This window comes from Bubalus bubalis, chromosome 4, assembly GCF_019923935.1.
Source record: "Bubalus bubalis isolate 160015118507 breed Murrah chromosome 4, NDDB_SH_1, whole genome shotgun sequence".
NCBI classification, from domain to species: Eukaryota; Metazoa; Chordata; class Mammalia; order Artiodactyla; family Bovidae; genus Bubalus; species Bubalus bubalis.
Genome location: NC_059160.1, coordinates 44,267,227 through 44,286,607, shown reverse-complemented (window position 1 = coordinate 44,286,607; position 19,381 = coordinate 44,267,227). Strand labels below are relative to the sequence as shown.

The 19,381-nt window shown below is 54.6% G+C and overlaps 1 protein-coding gene across 2 annotated transcripts; it reads right to left on the bottom strand.

Moving 5' to 3' along the window:
• Positions 1 to 314: 314 nt before the first annotated feature.
• LOC102392192 (interleukin-2 receptor subunit beta) lies at positions 315 to 17,353 on the bottom strand. 2 transcript variants are annotated; one of them, XM_025283507.3, is made up of 11 exons: positions 17,205 to 17,325; positions 13,947 to 14,043; positions 13,689 to 13,809; positions 13,144 to 13,360; positions 12,224 to 12,326; positions 11,567 to 11,672; positions 9,782 to 9,930; positions 8,195 to 8,360; positions 7,533 to 7,653; positions 6,102 to 6,186; positions 315 to 2,556 (listed from the first exon to the last, which is right to left on the bottom strand). In XM_025283507.3, the coding sequence occupies exons 3-11, from the start codon at positions 13,774 to 13,776 to the stop codon at positions 1,801 to 1,803; spliced, it is 1,791 nt and encodes a 596-aa protein (XP_025139292.2). In that variant the 5' UTR covers positions 13,777 to 13,809; positions 13,947 to 14,043; positions 17,205 to 17,325; the 3' UTR covers positions 315 to 1,800. The 2 variants fall into 2 exon arrangements, with proteins under 2 accessions (XP_025139292.2, XP_025139291.2); XM_025283506.3 differs by lacking the exon at positions 13,947 to 14,043 and having other exon boundaries at positions 17,205 to 17,353.
• Positions 17,354 to 19,381: the final 2,028 nt, after the last annotated feature.

Genomic DNA, 19,381 nt, shown 5'->3' with positions numbered 1-19,381 from the left:
GAACCGCCTGTGGCCCTCACCTCCGGGAGAATTCTTGTCATCACAAGCGTGATCAATGCCAGGGATAGAAGGACGAGAAGTGGACGGGTAGTGGGAACATCGAGAAGGAAGAGGCTCGCTGTGTGTGGTGGGGCAGGACTGCCATGTGAGGGGATGAGCCTCTTGCTGGGGCGGGCATGCCGGAACCTAATGGATATGGACTGCCTGCCTCTCCAAGGCTTGACCTCAGAAACGTCAAAGTGCCAGGGGTGCCCCTGAGAGGTCGATGATATCCACCCTGCATGAAGGCAGCAAGGGCACAGGGAGACCAGGCATGGTGATGCCAGATAGTTTATTAATTCACTCAGGGACTATGATAGGATGTAAAGTCCACTCTATCAAGGGCGGGGAATGGAACTGCCATCTGGAGGCAGTGTGCCAGCCTTTGAGCTGCAGAAAAGACCCCTCCAGTGGAGGGTGGAGCAAGAGGGGCCTGAGGGAGGCCTCCTACAGCATCAGGACCCGCCACTTGGAGGGGTTTACTTTCCAGCGGCTTGCCATTGTGGAAAGATCCAGCCAGCGTCCCCTTTGCTGGGCATTTGTGCACAGACGGGCCACAGCTGTAGGCAAGCATTCCGAGGTCACGAGAGATCCCAAAGGGGATGTGACAGAGACACTTTGTCTCGCCACCCTGTGTCCCTGAGAGCCTGTCCCTCCAGCACTGAATCTCGAGTTTGGGCACATGAAAGGAGGCAGTGTTTCCCTGCAAGGGAAGCAGAACTGCCACCTGAAGGATAAGGGGGGTTTGTCAGCCAGATGAGGGAGGAGATGGCCCCCCAGGAACAGGAAATCACACGTACAAAGGTGTGGGGAAATGAAGGAGTTCCAAGTGGCTCTGCAGGACTGTTGTTGTTCAGTCGCTCAGTCATGTCCGACTCCTGAGACCCCCATGGACTGCAGTATGCCACGGTCCTCTGTCCTTCACTATCTCCAGGAGTTTGCTCAAACTCATGTCCGTTGAGTCAGTGATGCCATCCCACCATCTCATCCTCTGTTGCCCCCTTCTCCTCCTGCCTTCAATCTTTCCCAGCATCGGGGTCTTTGAGTAGGACTGTTGGGAGGGTTCTAGACAGGAATGTCCCAGCATGATGCTGGAGGACCAACGGGTAGGCCAAGAAGTTGTACTGAGGGCAGTGGTGAGCCATGGTGGGATTTTAAACTAGGAGCAGCTCATGTATGGTCATTTGCTCTGTTGTGTCCAACTCTTTGCAATCCCATGGACTGTAGCCCGCCAGGCTCCCCTGTCCATGGGATTTTCCAGGCAAGAATAATGGAGTGGGTTGCCATTTCCTTCTCCAGGAGGAGCGGCATAGCTCCATTTATGTTTTGGAAAGATTCCGCTGATTGTCCTGTGGTGGGTGGGTGGGAAGGGTGTGATCAAGGCAGGAAGCCCAGTGAGTAAGCCAGGGTGAAGACCACTGGAGAACCACAAACTCTCCCTGAAAAGTAGCTGCAGGGCTGGAGAGGAGAAATGGTTCAGAGGTAAAACCCACAGTACTCCACGACGAATGAGGGAATGGGGGAGTCAAAGGACCCCACCCCCAAAGTTCTTGGCTTGGGCTGTAGGACCAGGGAGCAGCAAATGAGGTTTGGAAATCAACAGCTGAGTGTGCAGGGCTGGGTGAGGCCCTCTGGGCAGGGATGTCCAGAGGCTGCTGGACACCGTGTCTCAGCAGGGGAAAAGCTTCATGGACAGAGAGTCCTCAAGCAGGCCTGGCACAGCAGTGGATGGCCACCTGCCTCCCAGCTCTGCCTGTCTGTCTATACCAAGTAAGCTGGGTCCTGATCCTGGAGCTCTTGAAGGGATAAGTAGGCATCAGTGTTCAGGGTCAGGCAGACAGTGGGGGCCCTGACTTGGCCTTGCCCGGGAGGGCTGGCCCAGGGGAAGCTGGTCCCCTCCCTTGGACTGGGGCCAGGTACCTTCTCTCTTGCTTCTCCCAGCTCATGCTCTGGGGGTGACTGCAGATCCACCAGGTCAGGGGCTTCCAGAGCAGGAGGCCCCAGGGGCTGGGGGGTCCAGTCTCCAGGGACTCCCTCCTGTGGGCTGGAGACCAGCCTCTCTTCACCAGCCCCAGTGCCCCACTGGGCAGTGTTCGGGGGACCTGGGCCACTGAGGAGACTCGGAGAGAAGAGTAACAGGTCTTCCCCGGGGGGGAAGGTGCAGTAGGCATCGTCATCCCCTGGTGGAGTCGGCAGGGGTGGAAGGAGAGCTCCCTCGGGGGCCCTGGGCCCACCTTCATCAAGCTCCTCTGTGCAGGGGTCGTAAGCGAAGTACACCTGGCAGGCCTCAATCTCCAGGGCATCTGGGAGGTGGAAGAAGAAGTAGCCTTGGTTGGTGAAGCAGCTGGTCACCGAGTGGCCACTGGTCTCAGCTGAGGACGATGAGCCCTTGTCCTGCTGCAGCAGGAGCAGCTGTGTGGCCTTGGCGTCCCTGTCCAACACCTCCAGAGGGGAGATCTCGGGGTCCAGGCCACTGCGGCTGAAGGAGGACGAGGGGAAGGGTGAAGAGAGCCACTTCTGTAAAGAGAAAGGACAGTGGGAGGATGAGGGGGCCGTCCCTTCCAAACTCAGCAATAACCCCTAACTCCTCCTTCTTTAGCAGTAGACTCAGGGCTGCCACCTCTGGGAAGCCCTCCCTGACTGCAAACCCACCCCCACCCCACCCCCACCCCTGCTGCCCTACCTCCCAAAAGCACACACATGCACACACACACAAACTCTGCCCATTGGTTTGGGGAATGTTCCACATCAGTGGGTGTGCCTGCTTCCCAGCCTCAGGGGCCCAGGGGATGTGTTGGGTCAATACCTGACTGCTTATTGAGCAGCTAGTATATGCTCTTGCCTGGAAAATCCCATGGACAGAGGTGCCCGGTAGGCTGCAGTCCATGGGGTTGCTAAGAGTCGGACATGACTGAGCGGCTTCACTTTTACTTTCATGCATTGGAGAAGGAAATGGCAACCCACTCTTAGTGTTCTTGCCTGGACAATCCCAGGGATGGGGGAGCCTGGTGGGCTGCCATCTCTGGGATCGCACAGAGTCGGACACGACTGAAGTGACTTAGCAGCAGCAGCAGTATTGGGAACCTAGCGCTGCTCCAGGTCCCAGGGACACAGCGACAGGTGGAATCCTCAGAATGACTCGTGGGGACCAGTGTGAGTGTGTGAACCAACCAACCAACCACTGCCGAAGCAGAAAGAGCCCTGAGAGTACATCACGACCACCATACAAATGCCCAGAGAGAGCCTGTGTCCTGGCCCTGATCACACAGCCAGCAGGTAGAAAAGCTGGGCTTCGGGTTCCCCACTCACACTGCCATGGAACCATCTCCAGCGGGGAACTAATGGTCCTGGCCCCTGCCTCCCACACCCTCCACCCACTGAGAGAGGCAAGCACTTCTCAGTTGCTCTGGAGTGTGGAGAGCCCTGGCAAGGAGCAGGGAGACCCAATTCCAGCCCTGGCCCTGGAACTCATGAGCTGTGTGACCCTGGGCAGGTGACTGCACCTCTTGAGCCTCAGTTCTGTAATAGTTAGCTGCCTCCTTCCTGACTGCCTCACTCTGGCCAGGCAAAGAGATGTTAAAGAAGAAAATGAAGATGGAAACTCCTGGCACAGGTAACATGCACATGCCCAGCAGAGGTGTAGGGGACAGTACCTGCCTGAGGACAGGGTGATGGGGCTTCAGGAGGGTGCACTTGAGAACCCCAACAGCCTTCTGTCCTGGGAGCCCTCTGCAACTGGACTGTGGCCCCCTGAGCACAGGGGCCAGGTGTGACGGGTCCCCCTGCACCCTTGTGCCCAGCGTGGGGATCCAGAGGCCCAGTGGATATATTGCAGGTGAATTAATGACTGAACCACTCGACAACATCTACCCTCTTCCCCAAACCAGGTGTTCGTGTTACAGGAGAACAGGCCAAGAAAGAAGGACAGTGACGGCCGACTAAGGATGGCAAAGGACAGAGGCGCTGGAGAGAGGGCAAGAGCCAGGCCGGGTGGGGCTCCAACCCTCCAAGAGGCAGTGGAAGGCAGGGCCAGGCAGCAGTGCTGAGCAGCGGCCAGAAGAAAAGGGCAGCCCTGTGGCCTGCGCTGGTGTGCTGGGCCTCAGAGCTGTGTGGTCAGCCACTTCCGGGGCCTGGGCTTCCATCCACAATGCCTTGAAGTGGACGTGGGCAGGGGAGGGGGGATTGTGGTGCGACACAGGAAGAAATTCATCCTTATCACACACAATGGCACATGCACTCCTAGCTCCCACAGGCAGTGGGCCCTGGGGTCTTGGAGCTTGGGGTTCTGGGGCAGAGAGACAGAGAGGAGCTGGCCTGTCACCCAGATGCAGAGGAGAGGGTGGGGTCCCTCTCGGCTGTCTGTCGCCCCGAGTCACATCTGCATCCCCAGGGCCTTTTCAGGATACCCCCCACCACACACAGAAGGACTGGGCCAGGCATTTCGACCTGGGGTTGATCTCATGGGAAGATGCAGCTCTCTAGAAAGGACCCCAGTCCTGCCTCAAAATGTCCCAAGCCCATTGACTCAGAAGGACCTCAAGCTGGAAGAGGTCTGAGGCTGCATCTAGTCCAGCATCCCACCAGGAATCCCTTCTGCCATGTGACCAACACATAGTCAGCCAAGGCTGGCTTGAATACCTTTGTTGGTGAGGAGATCACTACTTTTCAGACTAAAGGAAGAGTTTTAAGGAGATGGGGTCGCTGAGGGTTGGACACGACTGAGCGACTTCCCTTTCACTTTTCACTTTCCTGCATTGGAGAAGGAAATGGCAACCCACTCCAGTGTTCTTGCCTGGAGAATCCCAGGGACGGAGAGCCTGGTGGGCTGCCGTCTATGGGGTCGCACAGAGTCGGACATGACTGAAGTGACTCAGCAGCAGCAGCAGCAGCAGCAGCATAACCCCACATAAAGAGCACTGCAGGCAAGATGTGACCAGACCTGGGAGTTTTCCAGAGACTTCCAGAAGGGGCCCTGATCAGCCCCGATAGAGAACGCCAAAGCCAGATTGTGACAGGTCTGCTCCAGCATGGCTTTCCAGCCTCTGGGCATTTCTCTCAACCTCTGTCCACTCCCGCCTCACCCCCCTCCACCAACACCAATCCAGGGAGCCTAGAGTATGGGGTGGGGTGGTATAATTGGCCCACCACTCCCCCCTCCCCACTGGAAGCTTCCTGAAGCACGTGTGGGCTGAGGGAGACAACTGAACTCTGCATGGCATTCAGAGCGTTCCGACATACAGGGGTGCACTTTTAAAATGAATCTGTTTTGTAACTAGAAATGCCTAAAGGCCTTGCTAGTGTTTGTGATAAATCATGGAGACTGGCTGGGAGGATTTTTCAAGAGCAGGGAAAGCACTAGCCCCTCAGAGCAGATCTGCACAAGAGACAGGGTTGAGAACTTGGACCTGGTGAATCCTGCTCCAACAGCAGCCCAGTGCGGGTAATTCCAGTGAGGGTTTTGTGAGCATTAACTGTGTGCTGGGCTATGTCCTTGGGATTGTAAGCATATTAATATTATCTCACCTTACCCACCCACACATTTTACAGGTGAGGAAACTGAGACACAGGTTCTATAACTTGCCCCAGGCCACACAGCCAGGAAGTGGCGGAGCCAGAATTAGAGCCCAGGTAGGCTGGCTCACTCAGATGTACACTACCATTCAGCCGGAGAACTGTGCCAGAACTGGGGAAAGGGGTCCAGGGCTTCCCCGGTAGTGAAGTTGTTAAAGAATCTGCCTGCCAGTGCAGGAGATGCAAGTGACTTGGGTTTGATCCCTGGGTCAGGAAGATCCCCTGGAGGAGTTCATGGCCACCCACTCCAGTATTCTTGCCTGGAGAATCCCATGGACGGATGAGCCAGGCTGGCTACAGCCCATGGGGTTGCAAAGAGTCCAACACGACTGTGCACACACATACCCACGAGGCAGCTGACTTTACATTTCTTCACCCAAAGTGCAAAACCCGCTGTTCTGCACCTCCTCCCCACCCTGTCCACAGCCCAGCCCACCCTCTGGCCAGCCTGCGTCAACTGCCTGCCCTGTCCTCCTTCGCCAGACTCCTACCTGGAAATCTCCTCCATGCTCAGAGCTCAGTTGGGAAAAAAACTCCGAGGGGTCTGGGATGTGACACTTGAGAATATTCTTCAGCCTACAGAGGGGAGAGGAGGGAAGAAAGAAGGGTGAGAAGGGAAAGGGTCCCACAGTGCCCTGCCATCAGTCCCGCAGCTCTGAGCGCAGGGCACAGAGCCTCACCACACACATTATTTTGTCAATGTTGATTGCATGCCCAGTAAGGGAGGGTATTGTGCTGGGCGCTGGGAACACAAGAAGAGTCAACAGAGGAGGTCCCTGCTCTTAAGAAGCTGACATTCTAATGGGGAGCCAGTCAATAAACCAAGTGTGCAAGTATACTGTTTGTTCTGTGGAGACAAAGAGCAGAAGGACGTGAGGGTGACTGGAGCAGAGTGAACCACGAGGAGGCGGGTAGGAGAGAGGCCAGACCATGGGCCTCCTAATCAAGGCTGGCGTGGACGGTGGTTCAAGTTGTGCACTGCCCAAGGGTGCCTGGGTTTTTCTTTTTTTTTTTAAGGGGGAGGACCGATGCTGATTGGAAGCTGAATACCAGCCCATGCACTGCTTGCCAAGCTGAGTGCCCCAGTGTCTGTGTGCATCCACTTCAAGATGTATGTCTCAAGACCCCAGGAAACCTTGCTGCTGCCCAGAAGTCCAGGCTCAGATCCCAGACTTCCTTCTGGTCTCTGACCACACCCACTTTCCTATACTCTCTGTTCCTGGAATGCTCCTCCCTTGTTCCCACCCAAGGTCTTTGCACAAGCTTTTCCTCTGCCTGGAATGGATGAGCTCCTGACCCTTCCCTGCCTGGTTTGCTCCTCCTCCAGATTTCAATGCCATCATCACCTCCTCGGAAATGCTTACCCTGGTCACCCCTGAGCTGAGGCTGCCCTTCCTGTTGTCTACTTCTAGTACATCTAGCACCTTCTTTCCTTCACCACCCTAATCTCATGTCATTATAAACCTGCATGATAAATATCTGCCATTCCCCATGCGACAGTGAGTCCATGAAAATGTGATGCCATGCCTGTGGCTGTGCTTACGTTCCCAGCACTCAGCACCATACCTGGTTCTGAGCTGGGACTCGGAAAATAAAGGAAAGAACAAATGAATGGTCAGACCCATAATGACACTCCATCCCCCACCACAGGCAGCTGGCTCGTATACATATACATACTCAACTCCTGAACCTAATGCTCGGGGCAGAGCTCCCATGGGGTTCTCCCTGTGCCTCTCCTCTTGGGCTGGTCCCTTAGGCCTCCCTCTTTGGGAGGAAAGGCCAGATGGTAGGCAGGGAGGACCCTTGGGATGGCAGAGGGAGCATTGGAGTGTCAGAACACGGGGCTCAGCCCAGAAGCTGACCTGGCCATGGGGGATGTCATACCGAAACGTGAAAGACGGGGAAGGGAGCATTCTCCTTACCATAGCCTGATGCACCGGAAGCTGCCCAGAAAGTAAACCAAGAGGACAAGACCAAAGAAACTGCCAACTCCCAAGAAGATGTGGTTCAACCAAGGGAGAGGTGGGATCTTCTTCTTGGTTTCTGCCCGAGGAGTAGAAAGAGGAGAAGAGGAGGGGTTAAAGAAGTGTGCCCTGCCCCGAGTCACTCCAGCATCCCCCACCCATAACGTGGTGCTGAGGGACAGGATGACCACTGACCCAAGGCCTTTATAGGGTCCCAGCTGGTCCAGCAGAGCTGCTGTGTACCTGGCCGACATGGGGCATCGCATGCCTTCATCACAGCAGCCCTGCCGTGGTACCATGGTACCCACTTCATAGACGAATAAAAAGGCTAACAGGTGAAAACAGCCCACCCCAGACCTTGGCAGAAACCAAAAGCTTGAGGTTAAATGGTGGAGAAAAAGGAAAGAGCCTCCCCACTAACTCACAAAGCCTCTGAGAAGTCCCACCCCAACATCAAATCCCTGTTCCCATCTGCAAAACTTGCCTACATTTCCCACCCTACAGGTCACATCCAGTGAGCTAAAGATGATCAATGGGTGCTGTACACATACCCCAAGACTGCCCCGCCAGTCCCTGCCTCCTTCCCAGGCTGCATCCCCACCTCTGCTCCCCATAAGTACCTGCAGGGACCGTCCTGAAGGCCAGGGGCTGGCTCCAGTGGCTCCAAACCTCATGGCTGCCTAGCCGGGGCTTGGCCCGCACCTGAAGCTCATATTCCATGCCTGGAGCGAGATTCTCCAGGGAGATCCATTGCTGGTTCTGCCTGAGGGTCAGTAGCTGGGCGTCCTGGGGCAGAGACAGGGCTGTCAGAACAGAGGGGTCTGCATTGCCCCCTCACTTCCTGTGGCAGGGCTGGCTGAGAGTATGAGCAAAGCAGTGCCTTCCTTTATCCCTTCTAGCCATCCACCCTGCACTGTCCCCCCTCCTACAGAAAGGCTCCCCAACTAGCCACTTGCAGGGGCCCTAGGAATCAGGGTCTTCCTGAACTCCTCCCCCTCTCTCAACTCCAGTATCCAAAACCATCTGTCAATCAGCTGGCTCCACCTCCAGAACCTATTCTGGACCCTTCCCTCTTCCCTCCACTCCTTCCTCCTGCAGGTCTGAGCTCCCACGACCTCTGAACCCCGTCCAAGGTCTCCCTCCTTCCCTGCTCCCTGCACCCCTGTGCTCTGCAGCAGTCTCTTCTCCACTCAGCCATAAAGAGGGGTTTCCCATAGACCTCTCCCTGCTTGGTGTCACCCTTTTTGCTTTTTTCTTCAGTATGCCAGACACACAGGCCGTGTCTTGCCTTTGCAATGGTTTTTTCCTCTGCCTGGAAGACCCTCCACAGATCCTCAAATAATCAGCTCCTACTTGAGCCCCAGATCTCAGAAAGGACTGGTCACATGAGTCTGAAGGAGCCTCTCCCAGGCCTTCTCAACTGTGTTATCACAATGAAATTTCATGCTGCTGCTGCTGCTGCTGTCTTTTCAGTTGTGTCCGACTCTGTGCGACCCCATAGATGGCAGCCCATCAGGCTCCCCCGTCCCTGGGATTCTCCAGGCAAGAACATTGGAGTGGGTTGCCATTTCCTTCTCCAATGCATGAAAGTGAAAAGTGAAAGTGAAGTCGCTCAGTCGTGTCCAACTCTTCGCGACCCCATGGATTGCAGCCTACCAGGCTCCTCCATCCATGGGATTTTCCAGGCAAGAGTACTGGAGTAGGGTACCATCACCTTCTCCAGAAATTTCATGAAAGTATGTAAAAACATCGCAGAGTTGGTTCCTATCCCCCATGTGAGTTTCTTCAGAAGCAGCTTGTCAGGCTCTCCCTTCATTCTCTCCCCAGAATCCAGCACATAGTAGGTACTCAGGGAATGTTTGTTGAGTAAATGAGCAAATAAAGGAATGGGTAAGTGAATGAATAAGTGATTAACCTCTGTGGCTTAGACCACACTGGATTTGAAGAGGGCACAGTGGCTGCCCAGGGCCTCTGAAATCTTCAGAGGGGGAGTCTGCTGCCTCTTAGCTTTGTAAATCTTGCCTAGAAATTGCCACCGGCAGGACCCCTGGGGTGTCAGGGGACATCAGAGGGATGGTGTTGGGGGGCAGTTCCAAGGAGCAGCAGGGGTTGATTAGGGGCTTCTGTGGCTTTGCTGAGATGAAGGATGGATAGGGTGACCAGGACAGGGAGGAGTTAGGGCAGATGGGACGGAGCCAGGTACTCACCTCCCAGCTATGGCCCTCAGACCTAGTCCGGGCCTCAAACTCCACATCGTTTTGGATGTAGTGGGATACCTGGGAGACGGTCCAGGTTATGTTGCACCTATGGGTCTCTATGTGGACGACCTGGAGTGAGTGGGGTGGAACCAGACGAACTGGAGACAGGAGAGAGACAAAGGCAGAGAGAACAAACTTGGGGGATGCCACATGCCGAGCTCCCACCTCCACCTTTGTACCTGCTGTTCCTCCCTCCTGGTGCTCTCTTTTCCCAGGGATCAGCATGTCCCTGCTCAAATATCACCATTCAGAGAAGCTTGCCCCAACCACCCACCACTCTCTGTCCCCATCGCTTGTCATTTTTCTCCCTAGTACTTATCATCATCTGATATATTAAATATCTACTTCTGATTCTTTATTCGTTTTCTGTCTGCCCCACCAGACTGAGCTCTCTGAGGGCAAGGACTTGATCTCTGGAGTATCCTTGGTGCCTGGAACGTTACCCAGCACGTGGTGGGCACTTGATTAGATATCTGCAGAATGAATGAATCAAGGCAGCCTTTCTCTGCACTCAGATTTGATCAGAGATTTACCTGGATCATCGCATTTATTTAATTTAATTCTACTTCAGCAATCTTGTATGATAATAAGATTGTATGATTCTGAAGTTCAATTGATCTAAATTTTTATACTTCTGAGATTCTATAGAACTCCACAAATAATAATAAGCAAATGTTTATTGTGATATTTCTGTGTCTTGGCTTATAGATTCCTAAGCAACCATGGTGTTGTGGTTGTTCTTTAGTCACTAAGTCGTGTCTCTTTTCGACCCCATGGACTGTAGTCCACCAGGTTCCTCTGTCAGTGGAATGTCCCAGGCAAGAGTACTGGAGTGAATTGCCATTTCCTTTTCCAGAGGATTTTCCTGATCCAGGAATCAAACCCACGTCTGCTGCATTGCAGGTGGATTCCTTACCTCTGAGCCATCACAGAAGCCCTACAGCAACTATAGGCAGCAGGTAACTGGTTATCCCCACTTTACAGGTGAGGAAAGTGAGGCTCAGACATGTTAAATGACCTGCCAGTCAGATTACACTCAGTTAAAGTAGGGTTGCGTTTAGAACCCTGGATCTCACTCTATGCTTCCATCTCTTTCCTAGAGATGACCTCCAAGGTTGGAGATGGAAGGGGGGATAGGCTAGAGGTGGGGGAAGCCACTTAGTCATTCACCAACCTTCCCCCAGCACCACCCAGGTCAGCCCTGATGCTGAGTATTCAGAACAGAGATGTAAGGAGGGCAGAAGCTCTGCCCTCAGGAAACTCACAGCCCAATGAGGGAGACAGACCCTCAGGCAGCAAAGACCCAGAACGTAAACACCTTGAAAGAGGAGGTACCAAGGGCCCCAGGAGTCTGGGAAGGCCTCCTGGAGGAGATGACTCCTCACTGAAATTCAAGCGTGAGTGGCAATTTTCGGGGTGACAAGAGCCTTTCAAGCAGTGGGTCCATGGTGTGTGAGTATTTAGAGGCATGGAAGGGCAAGTTGAGCCTGGAGAGCTGGCCCTTGGTGTGGCAGGTATATAAGACACAAGAGGAGGCATCTGGAGAAGGAAGCCAGGCCAAGTGGCCTTGAACACTAGGGTAAGTGTCCGGGACTTCATCCCAAGTTCAGTGGGTAGTGAGTTGCTCAGATGGGGATGTGGAAGTTGATGGGGAGAGAGTAGAAACTAGAGAGAGAGACAGGGAGGGAGGTGGCTGCCCACCCCACACCAGCTCTACCTGGAGTCCTCACTCACTGTAATCAAAGGGCTTGATAGCCTGGGTCATCATCCTCCTCCACTTCCCGCCTTCAGAGCACATCACCGTCAATTTCATGACATCCACTACGGTCAGTTTCTGAGCCTGCAAGGGAAGGAGGCTGGGGATGTAACTGCCAGTAGCTGGTATGGGGATGGAGAGGCTGCTGGGATGTGGATGGCAGGGGAAACCACGGCTGTAATAAGCTGGACCCTCTCCCTGAGATCCTCCATCTAAGGCACGGCTCAGCAAACTTTATGAAAAGGGTCAGATAGTTAATATTTTTGACGCTGCAGGTCATGTGATCTCTATCACGACTATTCAGTGTTGTCATTGTTGCTGTCCTGCAAAATCAGCCATAAAAAAACAAGAGAGCAAACGGGTGTGGCTGTGTGCCAATAAACCTTAATTTTTAAAAGCAGACAGTAGGCAGGAGCAGAGCTGAGTGGCTGATACCTCAATAACCTTGGATCCCTCCGCCCCTGGGTCAGTCATCTGCTCTCCCTGGATGCTGCCTCCTTCCTCCTGCCTCCCCAGCCCAGGAAGCCCACTCTGCTGCAGCCCCTGACCACTGGGTGTGCTGGCACCTCCACCAGAAAGATGCTCCTCTGCACCTCCCCCCACCCCGGCTGCCCCTCCCAGCTCTGACTACTCACTTCTGGAGAATGTCCCAGGACCAGGTTGCATGCCCAGGATCCTGGCCTCACTGGCTGCAGCTCACAGGTGTGGTTCCACTGTTTTGTAGGAAAAAGCACCTCTCTTTGAAGAAAAAGAGGGACCCCCTCAGAGCTGGCCTCAGGAGGGTCCCCATGCAGCATTACTGTTCTAAGCCCGGGCTTTATGCCAACCCCACCTGCCCTGCTTCCCTTGTGAGCATCTCTCCCTCCCTCCTCATCTCAGTCAAGCCCCAGGGCAGCTAAAGTGATCCAGAAACAAATCCGTTCAGGGCACATGGCCCTTTCCACCTAAAGCCCTCCAAATTCTCCCCATAGGGTGCAGACTATCCTTGACAGGCCCTCCAGAGCCCCTTAGAATCACCACCCACCTGGGAGCCAAGGTCAAAGCCACCCTGCTGGCTGCTACCAGCAGGATGTTTGGATCAGTGACCCTTCACTGGTTCCTTCCCAGCGGGCAAGTTCGTTCCCCCAGCCTCTCCCCAGTCCCCTGTCCCCACAGCTGCCCTAGGCATCTCACAAAATCCCAGGTTACTCAAACACTTTGGGGAACCCCATTCGGTCCTCCTTGCCTCTAACATCGAGTCCATCCTCAGCATATCAGGCGAGCGGCCCAGTGTCCCCAAACTACCTAGTCTGGCTCATGCCCAGCCCTGCTACTGCAGCCCGGACCCCACACCCCACTGCAACTCAGGCTCCAGGAGTCTAAATATCTGACCCCTCCGTTCTTCCAGACTCCTGTGACACCAGCAGTCTGTGGGTCTTATTAGCCCAAAATTCTCAAAGTGCAGAGTTCTTGGAGTCTGAGAGCTGTTAGTAAGATTTCAAGAGTCTAAAAGTCAGGATGACAAGATCTCAGCACCCTGCAATTCTGTACATTTGCCCGTCAAGCCCACACGCACCTCTGAGGCTGACGGCTGTGCAAGCAGCAGGTGGTGGCCCGCAGGCCCTCATCATGGCTCCAGACGCAGGAGACGTTGGCTCTCGAGTTATAGAAGCATGTGATGTTGGAAGCATATGCCGTGAAGATGTGGCGTGTGGGACTGGCTGTAGGGCACCCATGGCCTTCAAGGGTTCCCCCGCCACTCCTGTTCCTACCAGGTGAGGAGATGCTCAGTGCTGGTGGGCAGAGAAAGGGTTAGTGGGTCCACTTCAGAGAGGACAAAACTGAGTCCCACAGCCCGCAAGGACCCCCAGACTGGTCGAGGCAGGGCAGGGACAAGAACACATTGTCTTCCAGGGATTCGGAGAGGCCCGTGGATGCAGTGTAGACAGGATGGTCGAGGGAGAAGGTAGATACCCGGTCCCTCGTCTCATTGGTCCCTCCCCCACCTCCTGCCCCTGCTGATGGGGCTTCTGCCAAGAAGGGGTCTCAGAACAAGTTCTAAAAGGGCCTCAGCCTCCCTCCTGAGGGAAAGCCCAGCTCTCCAGATGCCAGGGTCCTCACCGTTCACTGCTGTAGATGTCTGAGGGATGGTCAGCAGCAAGAGGAGGATGAGGAGGGACAGACAGCAGGACAGAGCCGGAGCCGCCATCACATCCACGGGCGGGGGCTGGGGAAGGGAGCCCTGGATGGAGGAAGAAGGGGAGAGAGCACGAGTGAGCAGCCAGCCACCTCCTCCCCCACCCAAGAGACAGGCTGGGCTCTGCCCTCCCAAGGTGCACCCATCAGCTCCCCACCATGCCAGCCTCAAGGATTTTGTACCTGCGAGTCCCTCTGCCCCACACATGCTCTTTCCTTTCCTTTCAAGATTCAGGGACCCATGTTGTCATTGCTGAAAGGACTCTCTAGCATGTCCAACCTTGTTCAAAAGTTGGGGAAAATAAGGCCCAGAAAGAGGAAAGACCTGCTTACATCCACGTAGAGAGGCTAGCACAGAGCTAGAATTAGAACCCACCTCCTCTCTAGCCAGCTACCCCCTTAACCACACCAAAACCATTTGCCAAGAGATTCCTCTATGCCAGTCTCTATTTTAATTAAACCTTTAACCATGGCGATCAGGGTATCTACTGGATATACACTCATTATTCCCATTTTCAGATGAGAAACTGAGGTGCAGAGAGGTGAAACAAATTACTCAAGGTTGCACAGCTCATAAGAGGCAGCTGTGAAACCAGAGCCAAGGAACACTGCTTGGAGCCCAGTAAATCGTGCTGATCACCTCATAACAATACCTCATAGCAGTTCTAGAGGAGGTGAGTGCAGTCGGGGATGGGAACTAAGCCCTCACGCTGTGCTAGGGTTTCTTGTGCACCAGCTCATCTAATGGAGAAGGCAATGGCATCCCACTCCAGTACTCTTGCCTGGAAAATCCCATGGACGGAGGGGCCTGGTAGGCTTCAGTCCATGGGGTCGCTAAGAGTCGGACACGACTGAGCGACTTCACTTTCGCTTTTCACTTTCATGCATTGGAGAAGGAAATAGAGGCCCACTCCCAGTGTTCTTGCATGGAGAATCCCAGGGATGGGGAAGGCTGGTGGGCTGCTATCTATGGGGTCACACAGAGTCGGACACAACTGAAGTGACTTAGCAGCAGCAGCAGCAGCTCATCTAATCTGCCAGCAGCAGGGGCTGGGGGTGTGTATTTTCTCTTTATACTCAGATGAGGAGGCCAAGGCTGTAAGCCATGAGCCCACCCAAGGTCACATCGCAGAAGAAGCAGAGCTGGATTTCCACCCCCGGACTGCACCCTGAGGCCCATTCCCTCCCATCATTCTGCCCCACCCAGACTCTGTCCCAGAGGTACGGCCCACAGCTTCCCCTCCCTGGGGAGTCAAACCCTGGCAGGGGCAGAGAGCATCTGACCTGGTTGTGGAGAAGGGCCCAGAGAGGTACCTGGGGGCACCTCCTTGCCTGGCCCACTGTCTCCTCAGGGCAACGCTCCCAGGATGGGGCTATTTGCCTCTTTCTTTGGATCCTCCAACCCGAGATAGCACAGAGCACAGGGCTGGGACCCCAGAGGCTGGGAGCACAGGAAAGCAGCTCCAACAAGCCCCTGGTGCCCTCTCTTTGTGGATCATGGCCCTGGAGCCCCCCAGAGGGAGTTGCCTAGGGATAGACCTCCACCAGCAGGGTCACCCTAGGCCCAGGACAGGATCTGGCACAGAGCCTCTGTGTAAGAGGAGAAGGGTAGAGGCAAAGGTGTGCAATATCACAAGAAGGTCAGGGCCAAACCACAGACCCAGCCTGTGTGAGTCGGGCAGGAGAAGACGCATCATCGAGAATGAGTTCCCGCCACCCATAGCCAAAAGGGTGCAGCGGAACCCCGAGAGGGCAAAGAGCAAGGAGGATGGGGTGAGGAGGACTCCCAACTGTCTCTGAGGCTGCCCCCTCCTGTAGAGGAGGAGAGAGAGTCTCAGGTCAATTAAGAAACCTGCTCAAGCTCGCAGAGGAATGATGAGGCCCAGCCTCAGAGAGGGCAAGTGGGATCTCTGAGTCCCCAGCTGGCTCCATCCTGGATTCTCACACACATCCACGCACCTGTGCCCTGCCCTTCGTGACCGCACAGCCGAGCACACTCACAGACTTATTAGGTCCCCACCTCGCCCTGGGAATGTGTGTTGTTATCCCCATTTGATAGGTGTCAAGACTGTCAGAGCTGCCCAAGGAACTGGACTCTAACGCAGGTTATCTGATGTCAAGTTAGAGGAGGATAATGATGATGGTGATGGTGATAATGATGGAGTTGATGGCGATGGTGGCGGCGATGGAGTAAATGATGATGGTGACGGTGATGGTGGTCGTGATGCTAGTGGTCATGATGACTAATGCTCAGCCCTCACTCTGCCCAGCATTGTCCTTAGCACTTTCAGATATTACCTCATTCAAAGCTCACAGCAACCCTATGAGTAGGTACTGTTATGACTCCTTTTCTCAGATGAGGAAACTAAGGCCCTTGTAAGCCTCTTGGGCTGGGGTTGGGATTTGAACCCAGTCAGTATAGCCTGAGGTTCTGCCAGGGCTAATATCGTGGGATGTGGGGTACCGAGGGGCTGGGGGAGGGTTTGAAGCAGGGGCTCGGTAGTCCGAGTCACATCCCACCTGACCTTTGAAGCAGGGGCTCCATCTCCCCTCGGCTTCTCTGGCCAATCCCTCATCTCCCACACTAGGACTCCCTCTTGCTGTTTAAGTTTGGGAGCATCGCCCCAGCTGGGTGTGGGATGCTGGCTTTGGGGGAAGAAAGGGGACCCTTGGGGGTGGCTCTAACCCTTAGGTGTTCCAAACACAGTTCAGGGTGGGAGGCCTCGGCCCCCAGGAGTGGAGGGAGATCCTGACCCGAAGGGAGTCCTGCCCCGTTTGGGGGTACCTGGAGACCCTCTTGACCTGCTGGGTCACACATACAAGTAAGGGACAACAAAGATGAACTCAAGCTCAGGAGTCTGGCCTCCAGCCCAGGGCTCCCAGAAACCTCCCAGAACACCCACTTCATAGCCAGGTTTCAGAGGGGTCCCTCTCCTTTTCCCTCACCCGACAGCCTCCTGAGGCGCTCTTTACACAGGGGCACCTCCCCGGTGCAGACTACATCTCTCCCACCCACACCCCACACCCTCTCTGGGCACCCAGCACATCTCAGTCTCAGCCAGCCTTCCCCTTCCCAGGCTCGAACCTCCTTCTCCACTCCTCTCGGTTGGGGGACCCAGCACAGGGCCTGGGAAAGCCCATCATCCCAGTGTAGCTCCCGGTCTCCCACAGGGAGAGTTGGGAGGGAGGGAAAGACTAGAACCTGAAGCCAGAGCCATGGGAACAGGGCCTGCCCCATCCCTGGGGGATTCTAAGATAAGCTTGGGGGCAAGGGCTGAGAGATGGCAGATCAGGCAGAAACTTCTGGTGGGTCTGAGTCAGAGCTGAAAGAAATCCCCGTGACCTTCATCTCCAGCCCCATGGCTGGTGGCAGGGGTCAGGAGGGAGGCTTTGGCTACCTGGGGACCAGGCCAGGCAGGGCCAGGGCAGGGTGGGTTTTACCTGGCTGGGACATGGAGCTGGGACGCGCTCTCTCTGCTTCTCTCCGCTGCTGGGACCGCAGCCATCTCCCCAGGGCCGGGCTCCGGCTCCCTCGGCCCAGGTAGTAGACGGCTGACGGCCGAGCAGGCAGAGACTAAAACCCCAGGGCCAGCCCACTTCCTGTGCAGAGGATGGAGGGGGTAAGGCCTGGGGGTGGGAAGGCGGGGGAGATCTGACTGGTTAGAAAGCCTGAAACTCCTGCAGCACCAGGGGCCAGATAAAGATCTCCCTCCTCCGCTGGGGGCGGCCGGGGTATGGGGGGGTCGGGGGGGCCACTGTGGGTGTTGCGGCAGCAGGCGCGCGTGTACAGTCACACACATGCCCTCTCTCACTCTCAAATAGGTGCCGCGCTGCACACAAGAGCCCATGGGGACAAGGTCCCTTCTTTTCCCTCTCATGCCACCCCCACCCCATCTCACAGGCCACCTCAAGCCTCTGACACCTTCGTCCAGTCACACACATGTCCACTAACACCCAGGCCTCACTCAAACCCGACCCTTTAGGTGTACCCCAGCCATGGAATGAGACACCCCAACTACCTCAGACACCCTTTCTCACCGGCCTTCCAATAAGCCCCTGACTCAGTTTAGCATTCAGGGGTGACTATCTGGGGGGCCTTTGCAAACAATTGCAATCAAATTGGCCACTTATTGAACATTCTAGAACCTTCCTCTGCCTCTCAAGTCACGGTTTGTAATCCCCTTTCTCCTCCTTTCTTTGGCAGAGAGAATCAGTTCCAGGCTTTTTCTTTTTTTTAATACCAAGCAGTTACAGACCCCCTGTTCGGGAAGGTGCATGTCCACCTATTCCCAGTGTCACAGGCCTAGGGACCCCGTGACATTCCATCCAGTGTCCGAAGAAGCAACTCTGCTGTCTCTTGATTCTAAACTCTCTGCCTCGGGGAAGGTTTTCCTGTGAGCTGCCACCTCTTTCACCACAGGGAATGGGGTTAGCAGGACGAGGAATAAAAAGAGCAGTTCTGCAGAAGTTTCTGTCAGCAGAGAAGTAAGAAAACAGAGTTGAAGACCCTGAGAGACAATCAGGCCGACTCCCTTCTGAGCAGGAGGCAGGAACCAGTGTGGCCGAGAAGAACAAGACCAGATTCGAGGCTCCTGGAAGCTGAGTGACCTGCTCGCCTGTGCTTCCCTGTCCACGCCTGTAGAATGAGGGGTGGGTGTTCCTGCGGGGATGTCAGGAGGACTGAAGAGCAGGAGGGCGTGAGTCTCTCACCTGGTGACCCCTGGAGTGGGCCCTCAAGAAGCCCATCTCCCCTCTCCCCTAGAGCAAGTCTTCTGACTGCGGGTGAGAGTGACAAACATGAGCACCACAAAGATAAGGATAATAGCCGAGATTTATTAAGGCTAGAATAGTTCTGGAAGCTTCTCAGGAAACGAGGGATGCAGATTCTCCCAGGCAGGAAAGCCGGCTCAGGAAGGGAGAGGAAGGCTGCTTTTTGCTGTAGACCCTTTTATACCACATGCATATATTTCCTGTCCCCAAACTCATGAATCCATGCATATAAAGAAAAATCCAAGGAAGACAAATACCACATGGGACTATCATGTGGTATTTCATATATATCACTTATATGAGGTGGTAAGTCATATATATCACTTATATGGACTCTAAAATATGACACAAATGAACCTATCTATGAAACAGAAACAGACTCCTAGACATAGAGAATAGACGCAAAGCTGCCAAGGCGGAGGGGGGAAGAGGAGGCATGGGTTGGGAGCTTGGGGTTAGCAGAACTTGCAAACTCTTACGTGTAGAATGGATAAATAATGAGGTCCTACTGTACTGCACTCTACAGGGAACTATATCCAATCCCCTGGAATAAACCATAATGGAAAAGAATATTAAAAAGACTGTCTATGGGTATATACCTGAGTTTACTATACAGCAGAAATTAACAACATTGCAAATTAGCTATGAAAGTGAAAAGTGAAAGTGTTAGTCTCTCAGTCATGTCCAACTCTTTCCAACTCCATGGACTGTAGCCTGCCAGGCTCCTCTGCCCATGGAATTCTCCAGGCAAGAATACTGGAGTGGGTTGCCACTCCCTTCTCCAGTGGATCTTCCCAACACAGGGATCGAACTCAGATCTCTGGCATTGCAGGCAGGTTCTTCACTGT